Here is a 19,982-nt window from a genome sequence, read left to right as displayed (position 1 = left end):
AAGAAACTTCTAAGACCAAGAGTAGCCTCTTTCAGAAGGCTTGTGATACTTGCTCGTATCATACCTTCATTTTATAAGACAAACCAACCAACCACAACAATAAAACCAGCTAAACACCCAAAACAAACCTTCCAGAAAGACAGACTTGAGGCATAAGGCATCAAAGAATCATTTCGTCTTGTAACTTGATGGAAACACTGGAGTATCGTTCATTAAATCTGAGGGCTTTACAAGAAGTAAATGAGATATGTTTATAAAGTTTGTGAATTGTTGCCTAACTACTCTGGTGGTGTTTACTTTTAGCGATTTTTTTCATGAATAAAAGCAACGTGGTTTTAAAAAAATACGTATACTGTCAGTATTCGTAATATTCATAACCTGTTCTGCTATCATAGCCTTTTTAAAAAAATCTTAGTTCTGTAGTTAAATGGATTCAAAGCTCACCTCCAGGCTTTGTGCTATAGTTTCTGCTAAGCTGAAGTCTATCCTCTAGGTAGGGATCATAAGAACTATATTCCCTGGTGTCTTCCGTGTTCAACAACGTTTATCTGAGCCATTGTCCTTGAATAAAAACATATAATAGATTGAACATTAACATTTTAAAAAATTAATTAATTTAGGGGCTTCCCTGGTGACACAGTGGTTAGGAATCCGCCTGCCAATGGAGGGGACACGGGTTCGAGCCCTGGTCTGGGAAGATCCTACATGCTGCAAAGAAACTAAGCCCACGAGCCACAACTGCTGAAGCCTGAGCGCCTAGAGGCCTTGCTCCGCAACAAGTGAAGCCACTGCAAGGAAAAGCCCGCACACCACAACAAAGAGTAGCCACCGCTCACCGAAACTAGAGAAAGCCCGTGCGCGGCAAAGAAGACCCAACGTAGCCAAAAATAAATTATTTTTATTTGTGGCGTGCGAGCTCAGTAGTTGTGGCTCGTGGGCTTAGTTGCTCCGCAGCCTGTGGGATCTTCCCAGACCAGGGCTCGAAGCTGTGTCCCCTGCATTGGCAGTAGGATTCTTAACCACTGTGCCACCAGGGAAGTCCAAACATTAACATCTTTGAATCACATTCTTTTTCTTTGAAAATGCTGATTGTGCTTTTGTTGGAAGTCCTTTTAAATTGTTTAATTTCTGTTTCTTTTGCTCAAATTGTTCACCGTGTTTCTCAGTATAATTTCAGCAGTGTCTGTTCTCCTTTGTGCTGTGTACAATGTGGCTTTTTTGTTGTTGTTGTTATGGGTTTTTTAAAAAATATCTTCATTGGAGTATAATTGCTTTACAATGTTGTGTTAGTTTCTGCTGTATAACAAAGTGAATCAGCTATACATATACATGTATTCCCATATCCCCTCCCTCTTGCGTCTCCCTCCCACCCTCCGTATCCCACCCCTCTAGGTGGTCACAAAGCACTGAGCTGATCTCCCTGTGCTATGCGGCTGCTTCCCACTAGCTAGCTATTTTACATTTGGTAGTGTATATATGTCCATGCTACTCTCTCACTTCATCCCAGCTTACCCTTCCCCCTCCCTGTGTCCTCAATCCATTCTCTACGTCTGCATCTTTATTCCTGTCCTGCCCCTATGTTCATCAGAACCATTTTTTTTTTTTAGATTCCATATATATGTGTTTGCATACGATATTTGTTTTTCTCTTTCTGACTTACTTCACTCTGTATGACAGACTCTAGGTCCATCCACCTCACTACAAATAACTCAGTTTTGTTTCTTTTTATGGCTGAGTAATATTCCATTGTATATATGTGCCACATCTTCTTTATCCATTCATCTGTCAATGGACACTTAGGTTGCTTCCGTGTCCTGGCTATTGTAAATAGTGCTACAGTGAACATTGTGGTACATGTCTCTTTTTGAATTATGGTTTTCTCAGGGTATATGCCCAGTAGTGGGATTGCTGGGTCATACGGTAGTTCTATTTTTAGTTTTTTAAGGAACCTCCATACTGTTCTCCATAGTGGCTGTATCAATTTACATTCCCACCAACAGTGCAAGAGGGTTCCCTTTTCTCCACACCCTCTCCAGCATTTATTGTTTGTAGATTTTTTGATGATGGCCATTCTGACTGGTGTGAGGTGATACCTCATTGTAGTTTTGATTTTCATGTCTCTAATGATTAGTGATGTTGAGCATCCTTTCATGTGTTTGTTGGCAATCTGTATATCTTCTTTGGAGAAATGTCTTTAGGTCTTCTGCCCATTGTTGGATTGGGTTGTTTGTTTTTTTGATATTGAGCTGCACGAGCTGGTTGTAAATTTTGGAGATTAATCCTTTGTCAGTTGCTTCATTTGCAAATATTTTCTCCCATTCTGAGGGTTGTCTTTTTGTCTTGTTTATGGTTTCCTTTGCTGTGCAAAAGCTTTTAAGTTTCCTTAGGTCCCATTTGTTTATTTTTGTTTTTATTTCCATTTCTCTAGGAGGTGGGTCAAAAAGGATCTTGCTGTGATTCATGTCTAAGAGTGTTCTTCCTATGTTTTCCTCTGAGAGTTTTATTGTGTCTGGTCTTATATTTAGGTCTTTAATGCATTTTGAGCTTATTTTTGTGTATGGTGTTAGGAAGTGTTCTAATATTCTTTTACATGTAGCTGTCCAGTTTTCTCAGCACCACTTATTGAAGAGGCTGTCTTTTCTCCATTGTATATTTTTGCCTCCTTTATCAAAGATAAGGTTACCATAGGTGCATGGGTTTATCTCTGGGCTTTCTATCCTGTTCCACTGATCTATAGTTCTGTTTTTGTGCCAGTACCATATTGTCTTGATTACTGTAGCTTTGTAGTATAGTCTGAAGTCCGGGAGCCTGATTCCTCCAGCTCCATTTTTCTTTCTCAAGATTGCTTTGGCTCTTCGGGGTCTTTTGTGTTTCCATACAAATTGTGAAATTTTTTGTTCTAGTTCTGTGAAAAATGCCATTGGTAGTCTGGTAGGGATTGCATTGAATCTGTAGATTGCTTTGGGTAGTATAGTCATTTTCACAATGTTGATTCTCCCAATCCAAGAACATGGTATCTCTCTCCATTTGTTTGTATCATCTTTAATTTCTTTCATCAGTGTCTTATAGTTTTCTGCATACAGGTCTTTTGTCTCCTTAGGTAGGTTTATTCCTAGGTATTTTATTCTTTTTGTTGCAATGGTAAATGGGAGTGTTTCCTTAATTTCTCTTTCAGATTTTCCATCATTAGTGTATAGGAATGCAAGACATTTCTGTGCATTAATTTTGTATCCTGCTACTTTACCAAATTCATTGATTAGCTCTAGTAGTTTTCTGGTAGCATCTTTAGGATTCTCTGTGTATAGTATCATGTCATCTACAGCTTACTTCTTCTTTTCCGATTTGGATTCCTTTTATTTCTTTTTCTTCTCTGATTGCTGTGGCTAAAACTTCCAAAACTATGTTGAGTAACAGTGGTGAGAGTGGGCAACCTTGTCTTCTTCCTGATCTTAGTGGAAATGGTTTCAGTTTTTCACCACTGAGAATGATGTTGGCTGTGGGTTTGTCAAATATGGCCTTTATTATGTTGAGGTAAGTTCTCTCTAGGCCTACTTTCTAGAGCGTTTTTATCATAAATGGGTGTTGAATTTTGTTGAAAGCTTTTTCTGCATCTATTGAGATGATCATATGGTTTTTATCCTTCAATTTGTTAATATGGTGTATCACACTGATTGATTTGCGTATATTGAAGAATCCTTGCATTCCTGGGATAAACCCCACTTGATCATGGTGTATGATCCTTTTAATGTGCTGTTGGATTCTGTTTGCTAGTATTTTGTTGAGGATTTTTGCATCTATGTTCATCAGTGATACTGGCCTGTAGTTTTCGTTTTTTGTGACATCTTTGTCTGGTTTTGGTATCAGGGTAATGGTGGCCTCATAGAATGAGTTTGGGTGTGTTCCTCCCTCTGCTATCTTTTGGAAGAGGTTGAGAAGAATAGGTGTTAGCTCTTCTCTAAATGTTTGATAGAATTAGCCTGTGAGGCCATCTGGTCCTGGGCTTTTGTTTGTTGGAAGATTTTTAATCACAGTTTCAATTTCAGTGCTTGTGATTGATCTGTTTATATTTTCTATTTCTTCCTGGTTCAGTCTTGGAAGGTTGTGCTTTTCTAAGAATTTGTCCATTTCTTCCAGGTTGTCCACTTTATTGGCATGTGGTTGCTTGTAGTAATCTCTCATGATCCTTTGTATTTCTGCAGTGTCAGTTGTTACTTCTCCTTTTTCATTTCTAATTCTGTTGATTTGAGTCTTCTCCCTTTTTTTCTTGATGAGTCTGGCTAATGGTTTATCAATTTTGTTTATCTCCTCAAAGAACCAGCTTTTAGTTTTATTGATCTTTGCTATCGTTTCCTTCATTTCTCTTTCTTTTATTTCTGATCTGATCTTTATGATTTCTTTCCTTCTGCTAACTTTGGGGGTTTTTTGTTCTTCTTTCTCTAATTGCTTTAGGTGTAAGGTTAGGTTGTTTATTTGAGATGTTTCTTGTTTCTTGAGGTAGGATTGTATTGCTATAAACTTCCCTCTTAGAACTGCTTTTGCTGCATTCCATAGGTAATGGGTTGTCATGTTTTCATTGTCATTTGTTTCTAGGTATTTTTTGATTTCCTCTTTGATTTCCTCAGTGATCTCTTGGTTATTTAGTAGTGTATTGTTTAGCCTCCATGTGTTTGTAGTTTTTACACATATTTTCCTGTAATTGATATCTAGTCTCATAGCATTGTTGTTGGAAAAGATGCTTGATACGATTTCAATATTCTTAAATTTACCAAGGCTTGATTTGTGTCCTAAGATATGATCTATCCTGGAGAATGTTCCATGAGCACTTGAGAAGAAAGTGTATTCTGTTGTTTTTGGATGGAATGTCCTATAAATATCAATTAAGTCCATCTTGTTTAATGTGTCATTTAAAGCTTGTGTTTCCTTATTTATTTTCATTTTGGATGATCTGTCCATTGGTGAAAGTGGGGTGTTAAAGTCTTCAAGTATTATTGTGTTACTGTCGATTTCCCCTCTTATGGCTGTTAGCATTTGCCTTAAGTTTTGAGGCAAATGCTCCTACGTTGGGTGTGTAAATATTTCCAGTTGTTATATCTTCTTGATTTGATCCCTTGATCATTATGTAGTGTCCTTCTTTGTCTCTTGTAATAGTCTTTATTTTAAAGTCTGTTTTGTCTGATATGAGAATTGCTACTCCAGCTTTCTTTTGATTTCCATTTGCATGGAATATCTTTTTCCATCCCCTCACTTTCAGTCTGTATATGTCCCTAGGTCTGAAGTGGGTCTCTTGTAGACAGCATATATACGGGTCTTGTTTTTGTATCCATTCAGCCAGGCTATGTCCTTTGGTTGGAGCATTTAATCCATTTACATTTAAGGTAATTATCAATATACATGTTCCTATTACCATTTTCTTAATTGTTTTGGGTTTGTTATTGTAGGTCTTTTCCTTCTCTTGTGTTTCCTGCCTAGAGAAGTTCCTTTAGCATTTGTTGTAAAGCTGGTTTGGTGGTGCTGAATTCTCTTAGCTTTTGCGTGTCTGTAAAGGTTTTAATTTCTCCGTCAAATCTCAGTGAGATCCTTGCTGAGTAGAGTAATCTTGGTTTTAGGTTTTTCCCTTTTATCACTTTAAATATGTCTTGCCACTCCCTTCTGGCTTGTAGTTTCTGCTGAAAGATCAGCTGTTAACCTTATGCAATTCCCTTGTATGTTATTTGTTGCTTTTCCCTTGCTGCTTTTAATATTTTTTCTTTGTATTTAATTTTTGCTAGTTTGATTAATACGTGTCTTGGCATGTTTCTCCTTGGATTTATTCTGTATGGGACTCTCTGTGCTTCCTGGAGTTGGTTGACTATTTCCTTTCCCATGTTAGGGAAGTTTTCAACTATAATCTCTTCAAATATTTTCTCAGTCCCTTTCTTTTTCTCTTCTTCTTCTAGGACCCCTATAATTCAAATGTTGGTATGTTTAATGTTGTCCCAGAGATCTCTGAGACTGTCCTCAATTGTTTTCATTCTTTTTTCTTTATTCTGCTTTGCGGTAGTTATTTCCAATATTTTATCTTCCAGGTCACTTATCCGTTCTTTTGCCTCATTTATTCTGCTATTGATTCCTTCTAGAGAATTTTTAATTTCATTTATTGTGTTGTTCATCATTGTTTGTTTGCTCTTTAGTTCTTCTGGGTCCTTGTTAAATGTTTCTTGTAGTTTCTCCATTCTGTTTGCAAGATTTTGGATCATCTTTACTATCATTACTCTGAATTATTTTTCAGCTGGCTGCCTATTTCCTCTTCATTTGTCTGGTCTGGTGGGTTTTTGCCTTGCACCTTCATCTGCTGTGTGTTTCTCTGTGTTCTCATTTTGCTTAACTTACTGTGTTTGGGGTCTCCTTTTTGCAGGCTACAGGTTCGTAGTTCCCGTTGTTTTTGGTGTCTGCCCCCAGTGGGTAAGGTTGGTTCAGGGGCTTGTGTAGGCTTCCTGGTAGAGGGGACTGGTGCCTGTGTTCTCGTGGGTGGGGCTGGATCTTGTCTTTCTGGTGGGCACGGCTGCATCCGGTGGTGTGTTTTGGGGTGTCTGTGAAGTTAGTATGGTTTTAGGCAGCCTCTCTGCTAATGGGTGGGGTTGTGTTCCTGTCTTGCTAGTTGTTTGGCATGGGGTGTCCAGCACTGGAGCTTGCTGGCCGTTGAGTGGAGCTGGGTCTTAGCGTTGAGATGGAGATCTCTGGGAGAGCTCTCGCCGATTGATATTATGTGGGGCCTGGAGGTCTCTGGTGGTCCAGTGTCCTGAACTCAGCTCTCCCACCTCACAGGCTCAGGCCTGACACCAGGCAGGAGCACCAAGACCTTTTTCGGAAGTCTGAGGTCTTCTGCTAGCATTCAGTAGGTGTTCCGTAGGAGTTGTTCCACATGTAGATGTATTTTTGATGTATTTGTGGGGAGGAAGGTGATCTCCACGTCTTACTCCTCCGCCATCTTGAAGCACTCCCTCTGTTATGGTTTTATTTTCTCCTTACGTTTCTTTCTTGAGCTATATCTACTGATGTTTCATTTCATTTTGTTATTTTGCTGTATCTTGTTATTTTATAGTATCTCCCCTAAGCCTTTCTGTATCTACTTTCATCTCTCATTTTATGGAGGTGTTTGCTTTATTGGGGGAAGTAGTTTTTGAGGTTTTATTTTTAATGGTTGATTGCTTGGGGGCTGCTAATTATAGCTTTTTTCATGTAAATTAAGAAAGCAAGTTTTCTACAGAGGGATGGGTTTTGAGGACTGTTTCTTTCTTAAACCAAGAGGTGATATCTTATGTAAAAAACAAAAATTGGTACTACTTTATATTACCTCTAAAGATATTTTTAAAAAGGCTTAATGTTTTTAAATTTTGAGATTCCTTTCAGTGTTTAAAACTTACAACGTTGCTTTCCACTTAGAGCTGATAATCATGACTTGTGTACCTGTGCACTAAAATAACTGAAGCTAATAAATATCATGGATGACGTTTCATTATTATTAAGAAATTCTCAGGAAATTCTATTCTTGAAGAACTTTCTCTTTTTTTTCCCTACCCACTACAAATGGCAGAAGTTTAAGAGGTACGAGAACTGAGTAGCGCTGTTTGTCCAGTGGAATGAATCTGAGCTAACAGGCTGTTTCTAGCACTGAAAGTTTAAAACAAAAAACATCTCTTCTTCTTTAATACTAATAGAACATAATAAAAACCTTGTAGTACTTTTTTATTTTCTTAAACATTCAAAAATCTTTAGTGAATCTAAAAAGTAGTTAAAACTGTTTAACCTGGCTCTCCAACATCTGGTCCGCTTCCCAAACTCATCTTTCATTCATCGTCCCAAATTCCTGTATTTCCCTTTGCATAATGCTTGTTCCTTTGAATATGTGATGTGTATTTATACTGCATTCTGCTGCTCTTGCCAGCAATGCTTTTCTCTACTTCTTACCTGTCCAAATTAGACCTATCTTTCAAGGTCCTGCTCAATAAATACACACAAAAAAGTCTTTTTTTCTTTACATTGAACAGCCTTTTCTCCTTTCTCTGAAATTTAATAGTACTATGGTTGTGTAATTTTTTCAATCATCTACTCAATAAACAAAAATACAGTGTTTACGATTATCTCCATAAAATACTACAAGCTCTTTGAGCTTACAAATTTATCTGTAACTTTCACCGTTCTCAGCATGTTGCCTTATGCATTCTAGTTACTTAATAATTGTTGGTCCATTGTCACTTACTCCAAATATCCAGTAACAGTAAAATCCTCACTTATAATTTTCTTATGGTTTTAATTTCTTATAATCTAGGCAAGAATCCTTTAAAATGCAATCAGGAGCTTTCTAACCACATGTGGCTTTGCCTTCTATTTTTCTCATTCTACATGTGATTTTTATGAATTAATCTCTGATGGCCTCTCTTTGTTTTTTTTCTTTTAGAGACATTTTCAGTTCATGATTTAACCCCAGCTGTTGTCAGGGAGCTGGCTTAATGTGCTCTCTTGACTTCGCCCACCATCAGCACCCTGTGGTATTTCTGGCTGGTGTTTTTCTCTGTGTGGGTATGTTTGCGTCTCCATGCCTAGGAGCCTTCTCCATCTCATTGTAAGCGCTGAGATTTGCACTTTCTTACTGCCTGTCAATTGGCAAAAAGCTCTGGGTAGCTGCTTCTGCTTTCCAGCCATATGAAATGAAACATGGGTGTGCAGAAGGCCCACCAGTGTCCAAGACTCTGCGTGCAGGTGGATTGCCAGATAGTAATGTAATGCGGAAATACTGACGTACCAAAATGCTCTCCAGTCAGAACTGGAGACATTTAAAGTGATATCTGATATTTTTGGTCTAAGAATCTCATTCTTCGTATTACATGGGGATGGTCAAAAAACATAGAATATGTAACTCTCCTTTTGGGAGTATTAAAAATTGGTTGAGAATAAGAGCATCATGACTTGTTGGATAGTATATTTTCATTGCCAGAGTGTCAGTGGTGTAGGGGCTTAAGAATGCAATTTTAAAAGGGAGTTATGGGTACCCTCTTGATAGAAAGATCACGTATGCCTTTTATCACAGCTATTGTGGGGGAGAGGGGCCTCATGAGCTTGGGTAACGTGAAGTAACATGTTAATGGAAGAGTCTTTTAGAACCAAGGAGCCCAGAGGAAAGTGATATAAGATAGAATGTATTTTTTCAGATCATTTGCATCTCTTTTGAAGTGTTATTCTTCACTGTGTTCTTTAGCTTCTTATAATTCCTTTCGGCTGGCAGCCAACTTGTTGCATATCATTTTCTTGGACAGTCTCTAACTGGAGAAAGTTTCCCAGTCATTATTCTGTGCTTCAAAATGATCATCTTATAAATGTAGTCAGGTGACCTCACCAAGATCGCAGTTATTATAGTGAGTACCTACTTTGGGGAATATGATTGTTGATCTGTAAGTATCTACATGCTTCTGTGTATAGAAAAGTATAAAAGAGACTAGAAATTGTATCTGATTCTTTGTGACTATAGGTAGATAGCTGTTACCAGCTGTACCTAGTGTGTGAGTGTAGTGACCAAATAAGTAGATTTCTTGAGTTTCCAATTTTTATTTCGTGAGTTTTTGTATCTTCCCTGCAATGATAATGCCTTGGTTTTTATTTCAATGTTTATGTTTCAAAATTTTGTTGTCAGAGATTCCCATTTCTGTTTATTTTCTTGCATGTGATCACTGAATGGGGAATATGAATATGTGTAAGCTTTTCAAACTGACCTCAGAATTTCTCCTCTCTGGGGACTTTCACATGTAATATGTTAAATACAACTGTACTTTAAAAATCCAGCTATAGAAATAATTATATGCTAATCATTTTAAGAAAATGTCAGTTTTTCAGAGGGTTCTTGACTGATTTTGCTCCATGAACAAAAGTATATCCTTGCACTTGAGGATGGTCTTTTTTTACCGGTATAAATTTTAGCATTGGTGTTGCAGGAATTGAAGCTCAGAAACTGGACCAGAAAACAAGTAGAGAAGAATAATGACTTCATTACATAGATTTTCAAACAGAATGTGTTATTTTGGTTTCTTCAGTTAAGCTAATTAGTTCCTGTTAACAAGGATGTATTATTTGATTGGAAGAAATATTTGATCTCTTTCACATTCCAGATGTCCAGATTTTGTAGTCTTTTCTTAGGTTAAACCCATCCAGATGCAAATTCTATTCCTCCTTCAAGGCCCAGCTTTTAAAAAAATATTTCTTATCTTGAAAGCTGGCCCTACCCTACACCCTACCCAACCCCTCTCTACCCCAAAAAGGAACTTGTCTCCTCCTTCTGCTTGAAACTCCTAATCTGTCATAAATATCTTTCTTCTTTATGCTTATACATAGGTATTTGCATACATCAATTATTTCTAGTTTTAGAACGTGAGCTTAATATAAACAGGCACAAGTGGGATATTTATGGGAGTACAGAACTCCCGTAGCACAGTTGTGTACGTGTCAAGTAAGTGACTGAATTTTATATAAATGAATGGCTTATGTAGCGAACAGGCTTTCACCAAAACCTCTCAGGCCCGCACTCTCCTCATCTCAGACATGAGGCGGTTGTGCTTCTTCTTGTTCCAGAACCGACTGGTGGGGTTATCTGTCATGGAGGGTGGCATGGCAGTCTCCTTGATTTTCTCTGCGTCTCCCAGATAATATTCAGAATCCACCACCATGTGAATACAGATGTGATCTGTCAGTGTGACAAAGACTGCTCTCAAGAGAAAATTACTGGGCTGACAGCTCTCCAACCCTGGGTTTAGTTTTTGAGATGTCACTATAACAAGTGTTATGGTCAACGTTTCCAATTCCTCATCTACATATATGGTAGAATACACTGTTCTCGCTGTAATAGCATGAGGACTATTTTTCTTTTAATCCAGCTGTCACATAAGAAACTGCTGCCATGGTTTCTTTCTTGTGGCCAAATGTTGCTAACCCTTTCAGTCATCCTTGAAGTTAGCGATAGGCGCACATCATGCATGTATTCATGCCATTTTCCTTTGTAGAAGGAGGAATGTGTTTCTTACATTTTTCTTTTGTAGTCGATAGCTAACTTCTGGGTGGAAATTTTGATAATACTGTGTGTTGTATTTATAAAATAAGAAAAACTTGTATTTAATAAAAGAAATTTTTATTTTATAGGAGATAATTAAATTAACATTGTTTTAAGATGTCAACCAAAAAAAAAATAGGCTCAGCATTAAGAGTTTCACTACAAAGTTTCAGTTGTCCCCCTTAGATATAGCTTAAAAAATCAAGTCCAAGGGCTTCTAATGCTATATTTTTATCTATGGCATACCGACCTATGAGTTTGCGACCTCACGTCTAGCCATCTTGTCTACCGTCCTCCTACCCATGCATTCTCTTCCATCAGGCTACCTTGAAGAGATACATCCTTGTCATTCAAAGCTCCAGAGACCAGCAGCATCAGCATTAGGGAACTTGTTAGCAGTGATTAGCAATGCCTAATCTCAGGCCTCACTCCAAACGTACTGAGTCAAATGTGTTTAATGTGATCCCTGGGTGATCCATATGCACTTATTAAAGTTTGAAAATCACTGGTACACCCTCCTCGTTCAATTTTGGATAATGAGAGTAAATGAGCATTACTTTTTAATGTTACCTCTTGACTTCAGTAACTTTTCATCCCCTGCCAGATAATGCCCAGACTCCTTAGCCTGACATACAAGGCCCCTCCACACACAGACCTGGCGTGCCCAGATCAAAGATTCTAATCCACTATTCTGATTTACTTGTTGTGTTCTGATCCTATCTCATTTCTCTTCCACTGCCCTCTCTTCTCCTCTCCTGACTTCCCCATCCACATATCTACTGGTATCCATTCCTTTGAACTTAGCTGAACTCTCTCTTCTAGGGAGCCTTCCCTGATCACTCCAGCTCACAAAATTTCCTTTTTCTTCCTTAGAACTTCTGTAGCACTTGCGAGAGTATTGCATCTAATAATAGTAACCACAGTAACACTGGCAACTGACATTTGCTGAGTATTTACTATGTACCGGACCCTGGTCTGAAGGAATCTTCTTAGGAACCTCCTGGGTTAGGCTCTGTCTGTCCCCATTTTACAGATGAGGACAAAGCTTGGAGAGGTCAAAGGACTTGCTTGATGCTGCTGCCTGCTGAGTAACAGAACGAAGATTTGCTTGTGCTCTTAATCACTGTAATATTCCCTTCTCACTTCTTCTAACAGTATGGATGTCCTGAGAGTAGGAACCAGGCATGCTTTTGCATCCCCACAATGCCTGCCATAAACCTAAGTAAGGCATGTTCGCTCTGCCTGGAAGTGTTCTTGGTAAACCAGTTGCACAATTATATAGCTTTTCCCTGTTCATATGAATTGGTTTGGTTTGAATTGATACATTTGAGATTTCATTTGATTATCTGCACATAAATGAAAGGAACTATTTACAAAAATGTACAAAAGGAAACTGATGCAGCATTTTATTACATGAAATGGTAGCAGGCATTCCAGATCACAGATTGCTTTGATAGGAACCCTTGTGTTTTGCGTGTTGCCTTTGGAATTATATCACAATAGCGAAAGATTTTGCCAAATCAACTGGAAAAGCAAAAAATGTTTAAAACTGACAAATGAGGTTTCATCACTTTAGCTGGGGTGGGAGTGCTAAGCTGAATTTATGATTGTCTTCTTTACAAGGCAGGATTATACTTTGATTCACTTGTAAGACCCTTTTGATCAGTTGTTGTGAGTTTAGCATCATCTTTTACCATTTCCAGCTTGTCAGTATTGTCTGCTCATCTTCCCTCCTTGGTTGCAACCTGCTGCTGGAGAAGATCAGGGCCAAGTAGGAATTCAGTGCACTACAGGCTTCGAGTGGCATCTCTTTCTTCCTACGCTTTCCCTCATCCTGCCTGTCCCTGTTCCTAAGCTGACCCCAGGAGAGGCGGAACAGGCAGTAATACTGTTAACCATAACTTTCCCGCCCCTCCCTCCTGCCTGTCGCTCACCTTTCCCTTCCCTCCCCCCGAAAGGACCAAGAATGGTACACTCTCAGGACTGGTTCCTAGTGGCTAAACATGGCTGCTGGACCCTCACGTGACCCCATCTTTCTTCTTCCTCCCCTGCTGTATCCCCCACATCTCCCCCCTCTGTTCTCTTCAGCTGCAACTAAGCCCCAAGAATGCTGACACCACTTTCCCCTCCTTACCTTCACTTCTAACCCAGGCCTTGGGCTGAGCCTCCATCCAAGGCCCCCGCCGTGGTTCTGACCTGCCCGCGGTCCTGTACTGCAGGCTCTTGAGTGTGCGCTAGTCCTTGGAGCTGCTCCTCGCCAATCTGAGACCTGGAGCGAGCTTTCCCTTTGTCTTCTTTCTGTGATGCATCTACCTTCTCCTCGAAACACACCACACTCAATACTCTCCCTCTCTGTCTCCCAGTAAGTGTCATGTCCGAGAGATCTCAGAGCTCTGTGTCCACCTTCCTGGATCCTTTTGCTTTGATCCCAGCTGCCTGCCTTGATTCTCCCAGCTGCCTATCCCGGGATGGAACCAAGTTCTCAGGTCAGGCAGACACTGCTGTGCCTACTTGACCCAAAGTGTTTAGACCACCCACATCCATCTTCTGTACACAGTTCCCCAGCCCTGGTCCTGTGTCATTCCAGAATGCTTTCCTTTTCGTGCTGAAATCGTCCAGGAGAATTTAGCTCATCTGTTTTCAGTTCCCTTTTTCAGGGATGGCAAATCGTTGGCATGTGTGCTATCACCGTCACCTCCGTATACCTGTGGCCTACACTCTTCTGATGAGACTCAGAATTCTTCTTGGTATAACACCCCAAGCCAGTTCACTAGCATGTCACACACCATGGGATTGACTTGCTCTCTGTCACATTTGTACCAAACCTTTCCTACTGCTGTGCATTGCAGGTGACCTTGCCTTCTGCTTCATGGACAGGGTCATGGCCTCTGCCTGGGTTTCCTCTTCACCTCCAGAGTTCTGTTTTCCTTCAATTCTGTTTCTAGTTTTTTTCTTTTTTTCTTTTTTCTAGTTCCTCCCCTTGTTCTTGTCTCATCCCCTTCCCTTCTTCTAAGACCTTTCTCCATCAGTCACTCCCTCTCCTGTTTATAATTAACATCCCTGCCTGCAGATATACTTCAGTCTCCGCGGCCTAGAAAGCTACTCCTTGTACCTAAGTTCCTCTAGGCCGCCCTCCTGTCCTTTTTCTAAGTTTTTTTCTTGCCAGCTACTCAAGACACTCAGCACTCTGCCTGGGACCCTGTCCTTGATGCTTGCTCCTCCCCAGCTTTTGTGACACCGTGCCAACCCAGTGCCAGTGACGGCAGTTCCCATTCATTAAACACCTGCTAGTATTACCTTGCTGAATTGATGCAGTGATCTACACATCAGCTGTTATGCATACCTATTCTACAGGTAAAGCTGAGCACCTTTATTGCTAATCTCAAGCCAAACTGGACTTAGACTTCTCAATCATTTTATCTTTTGGTTAAAGAAGAAAAGTCGCAGGAAATTAACAAGTAATCAACATTTTTTTTTTTTTTAATTTGATGGCAGTCACGTTGCTGGTACTTGTTAATGGACAGATGTTTTTGTTACACCTCAAAATTGTATTTCTTGATTTAAGAATACTGCTGTCTAATAATAGTAGAGTAGACAAAATTTACAGTTAAAATGTCTAAACACACTTAGCTTTAAATATCATTCAAGAGTCATGTTAAAGAACATAGATAGAGGGGCTTCCCTGGTGGCGCAGTGGTTGAGAATCCGCCTGCCAATGCAGGGGACGCGGGTTCGGGCCCTGGCCCGGGAGGATCCCACCTGCCGCGGAGCAACTAAGCCTGTGCGCCACAACTACTGAGCCTGCGCTCTAGAGCCCGCGAGCCACAACTACTGAGCCCACGTGCCACAACTACTGAAGCCCGCATGCCTAGAGCCCGTGCTCCGCAACAAGAGAAGCCACGACAATGAGAAGCCCGCGCACCGCAACGAAGAGTAGCCCCCGCTCACTGCAACTGGAGAAAGCCCGTGGGCAGCAATGAAGACCCAACACAGCCAAAAATAAATAAATAAATAAATTTATTTAAAAAAAAAAAAAAAAAAGAACATGGATAGAAACAACAATAAAAGTTATAAAATGCTTTTCTTAACCCAAGTCTTCTTATTGTTAAGGTTCCTGGTAATCCATTCATGATTTCAAATGGAAATCTTCTCTGCCTTGGAGATGGCATATCAAGGCTCTCATCCAAGGAGAGGAGGGGACAGTAGAAGAGGCTTATTCTTGTTTCCCTTTTTGCAGAAATTTAACTGTCTTTGCTGGAGAGGGAATATTCAATGGATATATGAGTGAAAGAATGAATGAGTAAATAAATGAGCAAAGGAATAGAATGAAGATCAAAGTTCATATGTTGAAATTGTGTGTTAAATTGGGTAGGGCAGCTGCTGGTCCTTAATTTTATCTAGGTTGTTGCAAATTATCTTCTTTACTGGACTTTCATTTGCAGATTTAGAGTCAGAGGCTTTAAAAATTATGAACTTGACTACCCATTTGTGTAGAGATTTAAACTGCTATCATCGTGAAATTATTACAACAGTTTTAAACTCTTAGCAGAAAGCTTTTAACAGAACTCTGCTATCAGAGTCAAATTTAATAAATTGGATGGAGCCTTCTTTTTCTTTCCCTCTTGTACATTGTCTAGTAGAGAAGTTTCTGTTGGTGACCAAATTTGTTATAATGTGGTGCCATTTATTCTGCCTGCTACAAACGTGTCATGACAACAAGTGGCTGGATGTACTTTTCAAAGACAACTTGTATCCACAAATTGGTTGTTTGGGGGAAAAAAATTGGACTTAGTTCTTCAGGAATACTTATTTTCACAAATTAATTCATTGTACAGAAATCAGATTTGAACCCCAAGTGTTCAGTTGTGCTATCTGTACACCATCCATTGCTAGAGGTGGTTCAATTAAACAGGAGGGAAAGATAAATGGCAGTAAATATTCATGTGTCACATGGCAACATTCATCTCTAAGTCAGGAATCTTGATAGAAAAAGCTCAAATTTTTAAAAATGTGAAATTACCTCCTCAGTCGTTTTTATTTCCAATTAAATTAATGTCTTATATAGACACTGTAGACTCACATAGTATTCAGTACCATTTAGTTTGCTATCTCTCTCTTAGTTTCTAATTTTCATTGTAGTTCTTAGTCTTTGCTTTTTGAGTATGAGTTTACGGTAGAATAAATCAGATTAGCTTTAGTGGGTAGATTTAGTTTTCTTTAATGACTTACTAAGCAAAATGTACCTTCTTCTTAAGTGAAAAAGCCAAAGTGGATTATTTTTTATTTGACTAACAAGGAAAGGCATTTCTAATTTTATTTAGTGACAGAAATAAATTACTTTAACATAAATTAAATGTGAAATATATGTATGATCCTCTTTTAATGAACAAAGCAGATTGAGAGCCAAGCAAATTTGTAGTTGATCTCTTTAACCGGTTGGTGGTGCTAAAAACTCTGATAAGAAACTAATTGGAAGGCAAGGAGGTTAACCTGGAGGCTTTCTTAATAAATGTTACTTTATTAATTTTTGAAAAATCAGTGCCAAAAATGTGTGCCCAAATTACTGCATCTTCTAAGCTTAGGAACCAAACCAAGTGTCTCTGATGGACGGCAGAATACATTTCTAATAAACTTCTGTAAAGATGTCATTGGCTCCCATAGGGTTCACATATCGGAAATTGCATGTTTGTATAACACTTGGCTCCATCCTGGAAATAGCTGTTAACCTGCTGACTGGGGAGTGGAAGTGCGGGCCATAACGTGGGCTAGCACGGTAGATTTAAGAAATATTGTTTTATATTATTACTACTTTTTTTTTTTTTTTTTTTTTAACTATTAATGGGCTTTTTAGGGGCTAGGTGTGTTTGTGTAACTTTGTTTTTTAGTGCCCAAGAAGTCCAGTAGAGCAACAGTCTGTTGCTTGAACGTGTCCTGAGATGCAGTCAGAAGAGCACAGAGGCCTTGGAGTCAGGAACTCAAAGGTCTGAATCTATCAGTCAGATCTAACCAAAGTTGTTACTTGTGCTATTCTTGCTTGCGGGATCTTAATTCCTGACCAGGGATTGAGCCCGGGTTCCAGAGGTGAAAGCACCAAGTCCTAACCACTGGACCACCAGGGAATTCCCCTACTTGTGCTATTCTTAAAATATATACCTTACACAATTATACTTTTAAATTCTGTACTGGCTAAAGCACCTAATTAATAGTTTTAGGGTTTTATCATCACACTGAAGCTTTCTTCTAATTTGTTTCAATCTTCCAAACATAGAATATGCTGTGGAAAACTTAATGAAGCTATCAATCTTAAAAAGTAAAAAAAAAAAAAAAAAAAAAAAAAAAGCAAAAAACCCAACAAAACGAACAAACAAACAAAAAAACCCATTTTAAACAAATAATCCTAGAACTGATTTTTATAACATAAAGAATATTTAAATTTAAATAATCTTCCTGTTACCTAGATAAGGGCTGCCTATCAATTCAGGAAGGCAGGTTTTGAATATCCCTACATTTTTCATAACTATCACTTATATCAATTCTCTATAGCTCAGTTTTCCCACCTTGTAAAGCGGGGATCATAACGTCTTTTCCCCAGAGGTGGTGTAAGCTTTAGATGAGGTTCCGGGTGCTTGTTGGGTGTCGTTTTCCCTCCCGTGAGACAGGGACTGTGCCTCCATTACTTCCGAGCCCCCATGGTATCCTGGACTCAGCCAGGGCCTTAGCACAGGAGGTCCTCTCTGTGTCTGATGATGCCTGGTGCTCCACTAATGAAGAGCTGTTTCTAGTTTGTAAAGTTTCACAAGGGTTTTGTAGACTCACAGACTCACAAAACAGACACTCATCTCGTTATACCTGGTTTTCAGATATTTGCCTGTCTATCCCGGGGATATTTATGTGTTGGTCTGAATCTGCCTAAACATGTAAGATTGGGGAAGGAGATATAAGATTTCTGAAAGGTGTAGCAAAGGTGTTACTAAGAGTTTGTTCATCCATCCATTTATTTGTTCCACAAAATTTACTGAGCATGACTCTTCGAGAGATGAGGTCCAGGAAAGCTTCACCATGTCTCTGAGAGCTGCAGACTTCAAGGAGCAGGACGCAGGACTTCCCTGGTGGTCCGGTGGTTAAGAATCCGCCTGCCAATGCAGGGGACACGGGTTCGAGCCCTGGTCCGGGAAGATCCCACATGCCGTGGAGCAACTAAGCCCATGCGCCACAACTACTGAGCCTGCGCTCTAGAGCCTGCGAGCCACAACTACTGAGCCCGCACGCCACAAGTGCTGAAGCCTGCGTGCCTAGAGCCCGTGCTCCGCAACAAGAGAAGCCACTGCAATGAGAAGCCTGCGCACCACAACGAAGAGTAGCCCCCGCTCGCCGCAACTAGAGAAAGCCCGCGAGCAGCAACGAAGACCCAACACAGCCTAAAATAAATAAATAAATAATAAAAAATAAATTAATTATAAGAAAAAAAGAAGCGGGACACTTCCCGTTTGGTAGGAATTGATAGGCAGCCCTTATCTAGGTAACAGGAAGATTATTTAAATTTAAATATTGTTTATATTCTGTCATAAAAATCAGTTCTAGGATCATCTGTAACAATTTTTTTTTTTTTGGCATTTAAAACTCTGATGGTTTCATTAAGTTTTCCAGAGCATATGCTGTGTTTGAAAAATTGAAACAAATCAGAAGAAAGCTTCAATGCAATGGTAATCATAAAACACTATGACTTAGGTACTTTAGCCAGTATAGAATTTAAAAATATAACTGTGTAAGGTATATATATATATATATATTTTAGGAATAGCACAACTAATATCTTTGGTTAGATCTGATTGATTCAGACCTTTGAGTTTTCAAGATACAGAATCATGGAAGCAGATGGCGGCAGAGACTTTAAAAATCACATCCACCGTCTCTCGTAACATAGCTAAGAAAATTGAAGCTACCTGAACTTCATGGCTTACCCAAGGTTACATAGACCAGGGTCAAGACTTGGGCCTCCTGACTCCCAAGTCAATGCCAAAGCATTAATTTTCCATCCTGACTTCTACAAGATGAGCCATTTTGGGTGTGAATAAAAACAAGTGTATGCTTGTTTAGCCTCCGTAAACTTTCATACGAAACATGGTGTATCATTTCTGCCCAGTTTATCAGAATGAAACCTTGCAGTTTCATTCGGGAGGCAGTTAACTAAGGTGCCCCTACATACGTTTCAGAGCAGAGCAGCAGGAGGGAGCCCACGCCAGGTACGCAACGTGCAGTTCTCAGCCAGAGCAGATGAGTGCCAGGACCATACCTGACAGAGGCAGGCAGGGTTTCCATTCGCTGTCTGCCTTGCCTGTGTCTGGTTTCCTGCGAGACGAATGGCATTCTATGCCTCAGGTGTATTAGTAATTTCTGAGTTTGTTCCCCACTCAAGATGACCTCATTGTTCTGTGCTTCTTTTCCATAATTATACAGTAACAGGAAAATAAACCGGCTCTGCATACAGCCCACAGCAGAAATCTTGTGCTCTTTATGTAAGTTTGATTTATAGACGTGTACCGCAGAGCGGAGTGACTATGAAACATTCATCTTCCCATTGCTAGTTGCCATGGAAATCGAGTACACAGAGCAGTGTCATTCCAGTCCTGGTGATGCCTGCAGTAGTTTATTCCTTTGTTGTTCTCGTTTCTTAAGCAACTGCCCAGTATTCTTTCATCATGACAATTAATCATGCACACACGTTTTTATCTTTCATCTCAAATAGAAAGTACTAAAAAGGTATGATAAAATTTGGGAGAATTTAAATATTCTGTGGGTTTAAATATGCATTTGTGATTTTTCCCCCTCAGTCCCATTGGAAAAATAGGTCATATTTTGAAAAAAGCACATATTAATGTACAGAGATCTCAATAAAGACAGCAATACA

At 39.4% G+C, this 19,982-nt stretch overlaps 1 protein-coding gene across 4 annotated transcripts in view; it reads left to right on the top strand.

Annotated features, from left to right (window-relative positions):
• Positions 1–19,982, top strand: part of EFCAB11 (EF-hand calcium binding domain 11) — a 178,885-nt gene that overhangs the window by 22,193 nt on the left and 136,710 nt on the right. The window contains exon 6 of one of the 4 annotated variants that reach the window (XM_061182801.1): positions 14,796–15,119. The exons of the other annotated variants lie outside the window; for them this stretch is intronic. Within the exon in view, the coding sequence (XP_061038784.1) occupies positions 14,796–14,886 (91 nt within the window). The 3' untranslated portion in view covers positions 14,887–15,119. Of the gene's footprint in view, positions 1–14,795; positions 15,120–19,982 lie in introns of those variants that run through there. 4 annotated transcript variants of the gene reach the window in all.

The sequence above is a fragment of the Eubalaena glacialis genome, chromosome 2 (assembly GCF_028564815.1).
Source record: "Eubalaena glacialis isolate mEubGla1 chromosome 2, mEubGla1.1.hap2.+ XY, whole genome shotgun sequence".
Classification (NCBI taxonomy): Eukaryota; Metazoa; Chordata; class Mammalia; order Artiodactyla; family Balaenidae; genus Eubalaena; species Eubalaena glacialis.
Note: the sequence above shows the minus strand (reverse complement) of the source record. Positions and strands in the feature narration are given on the sequence as shown.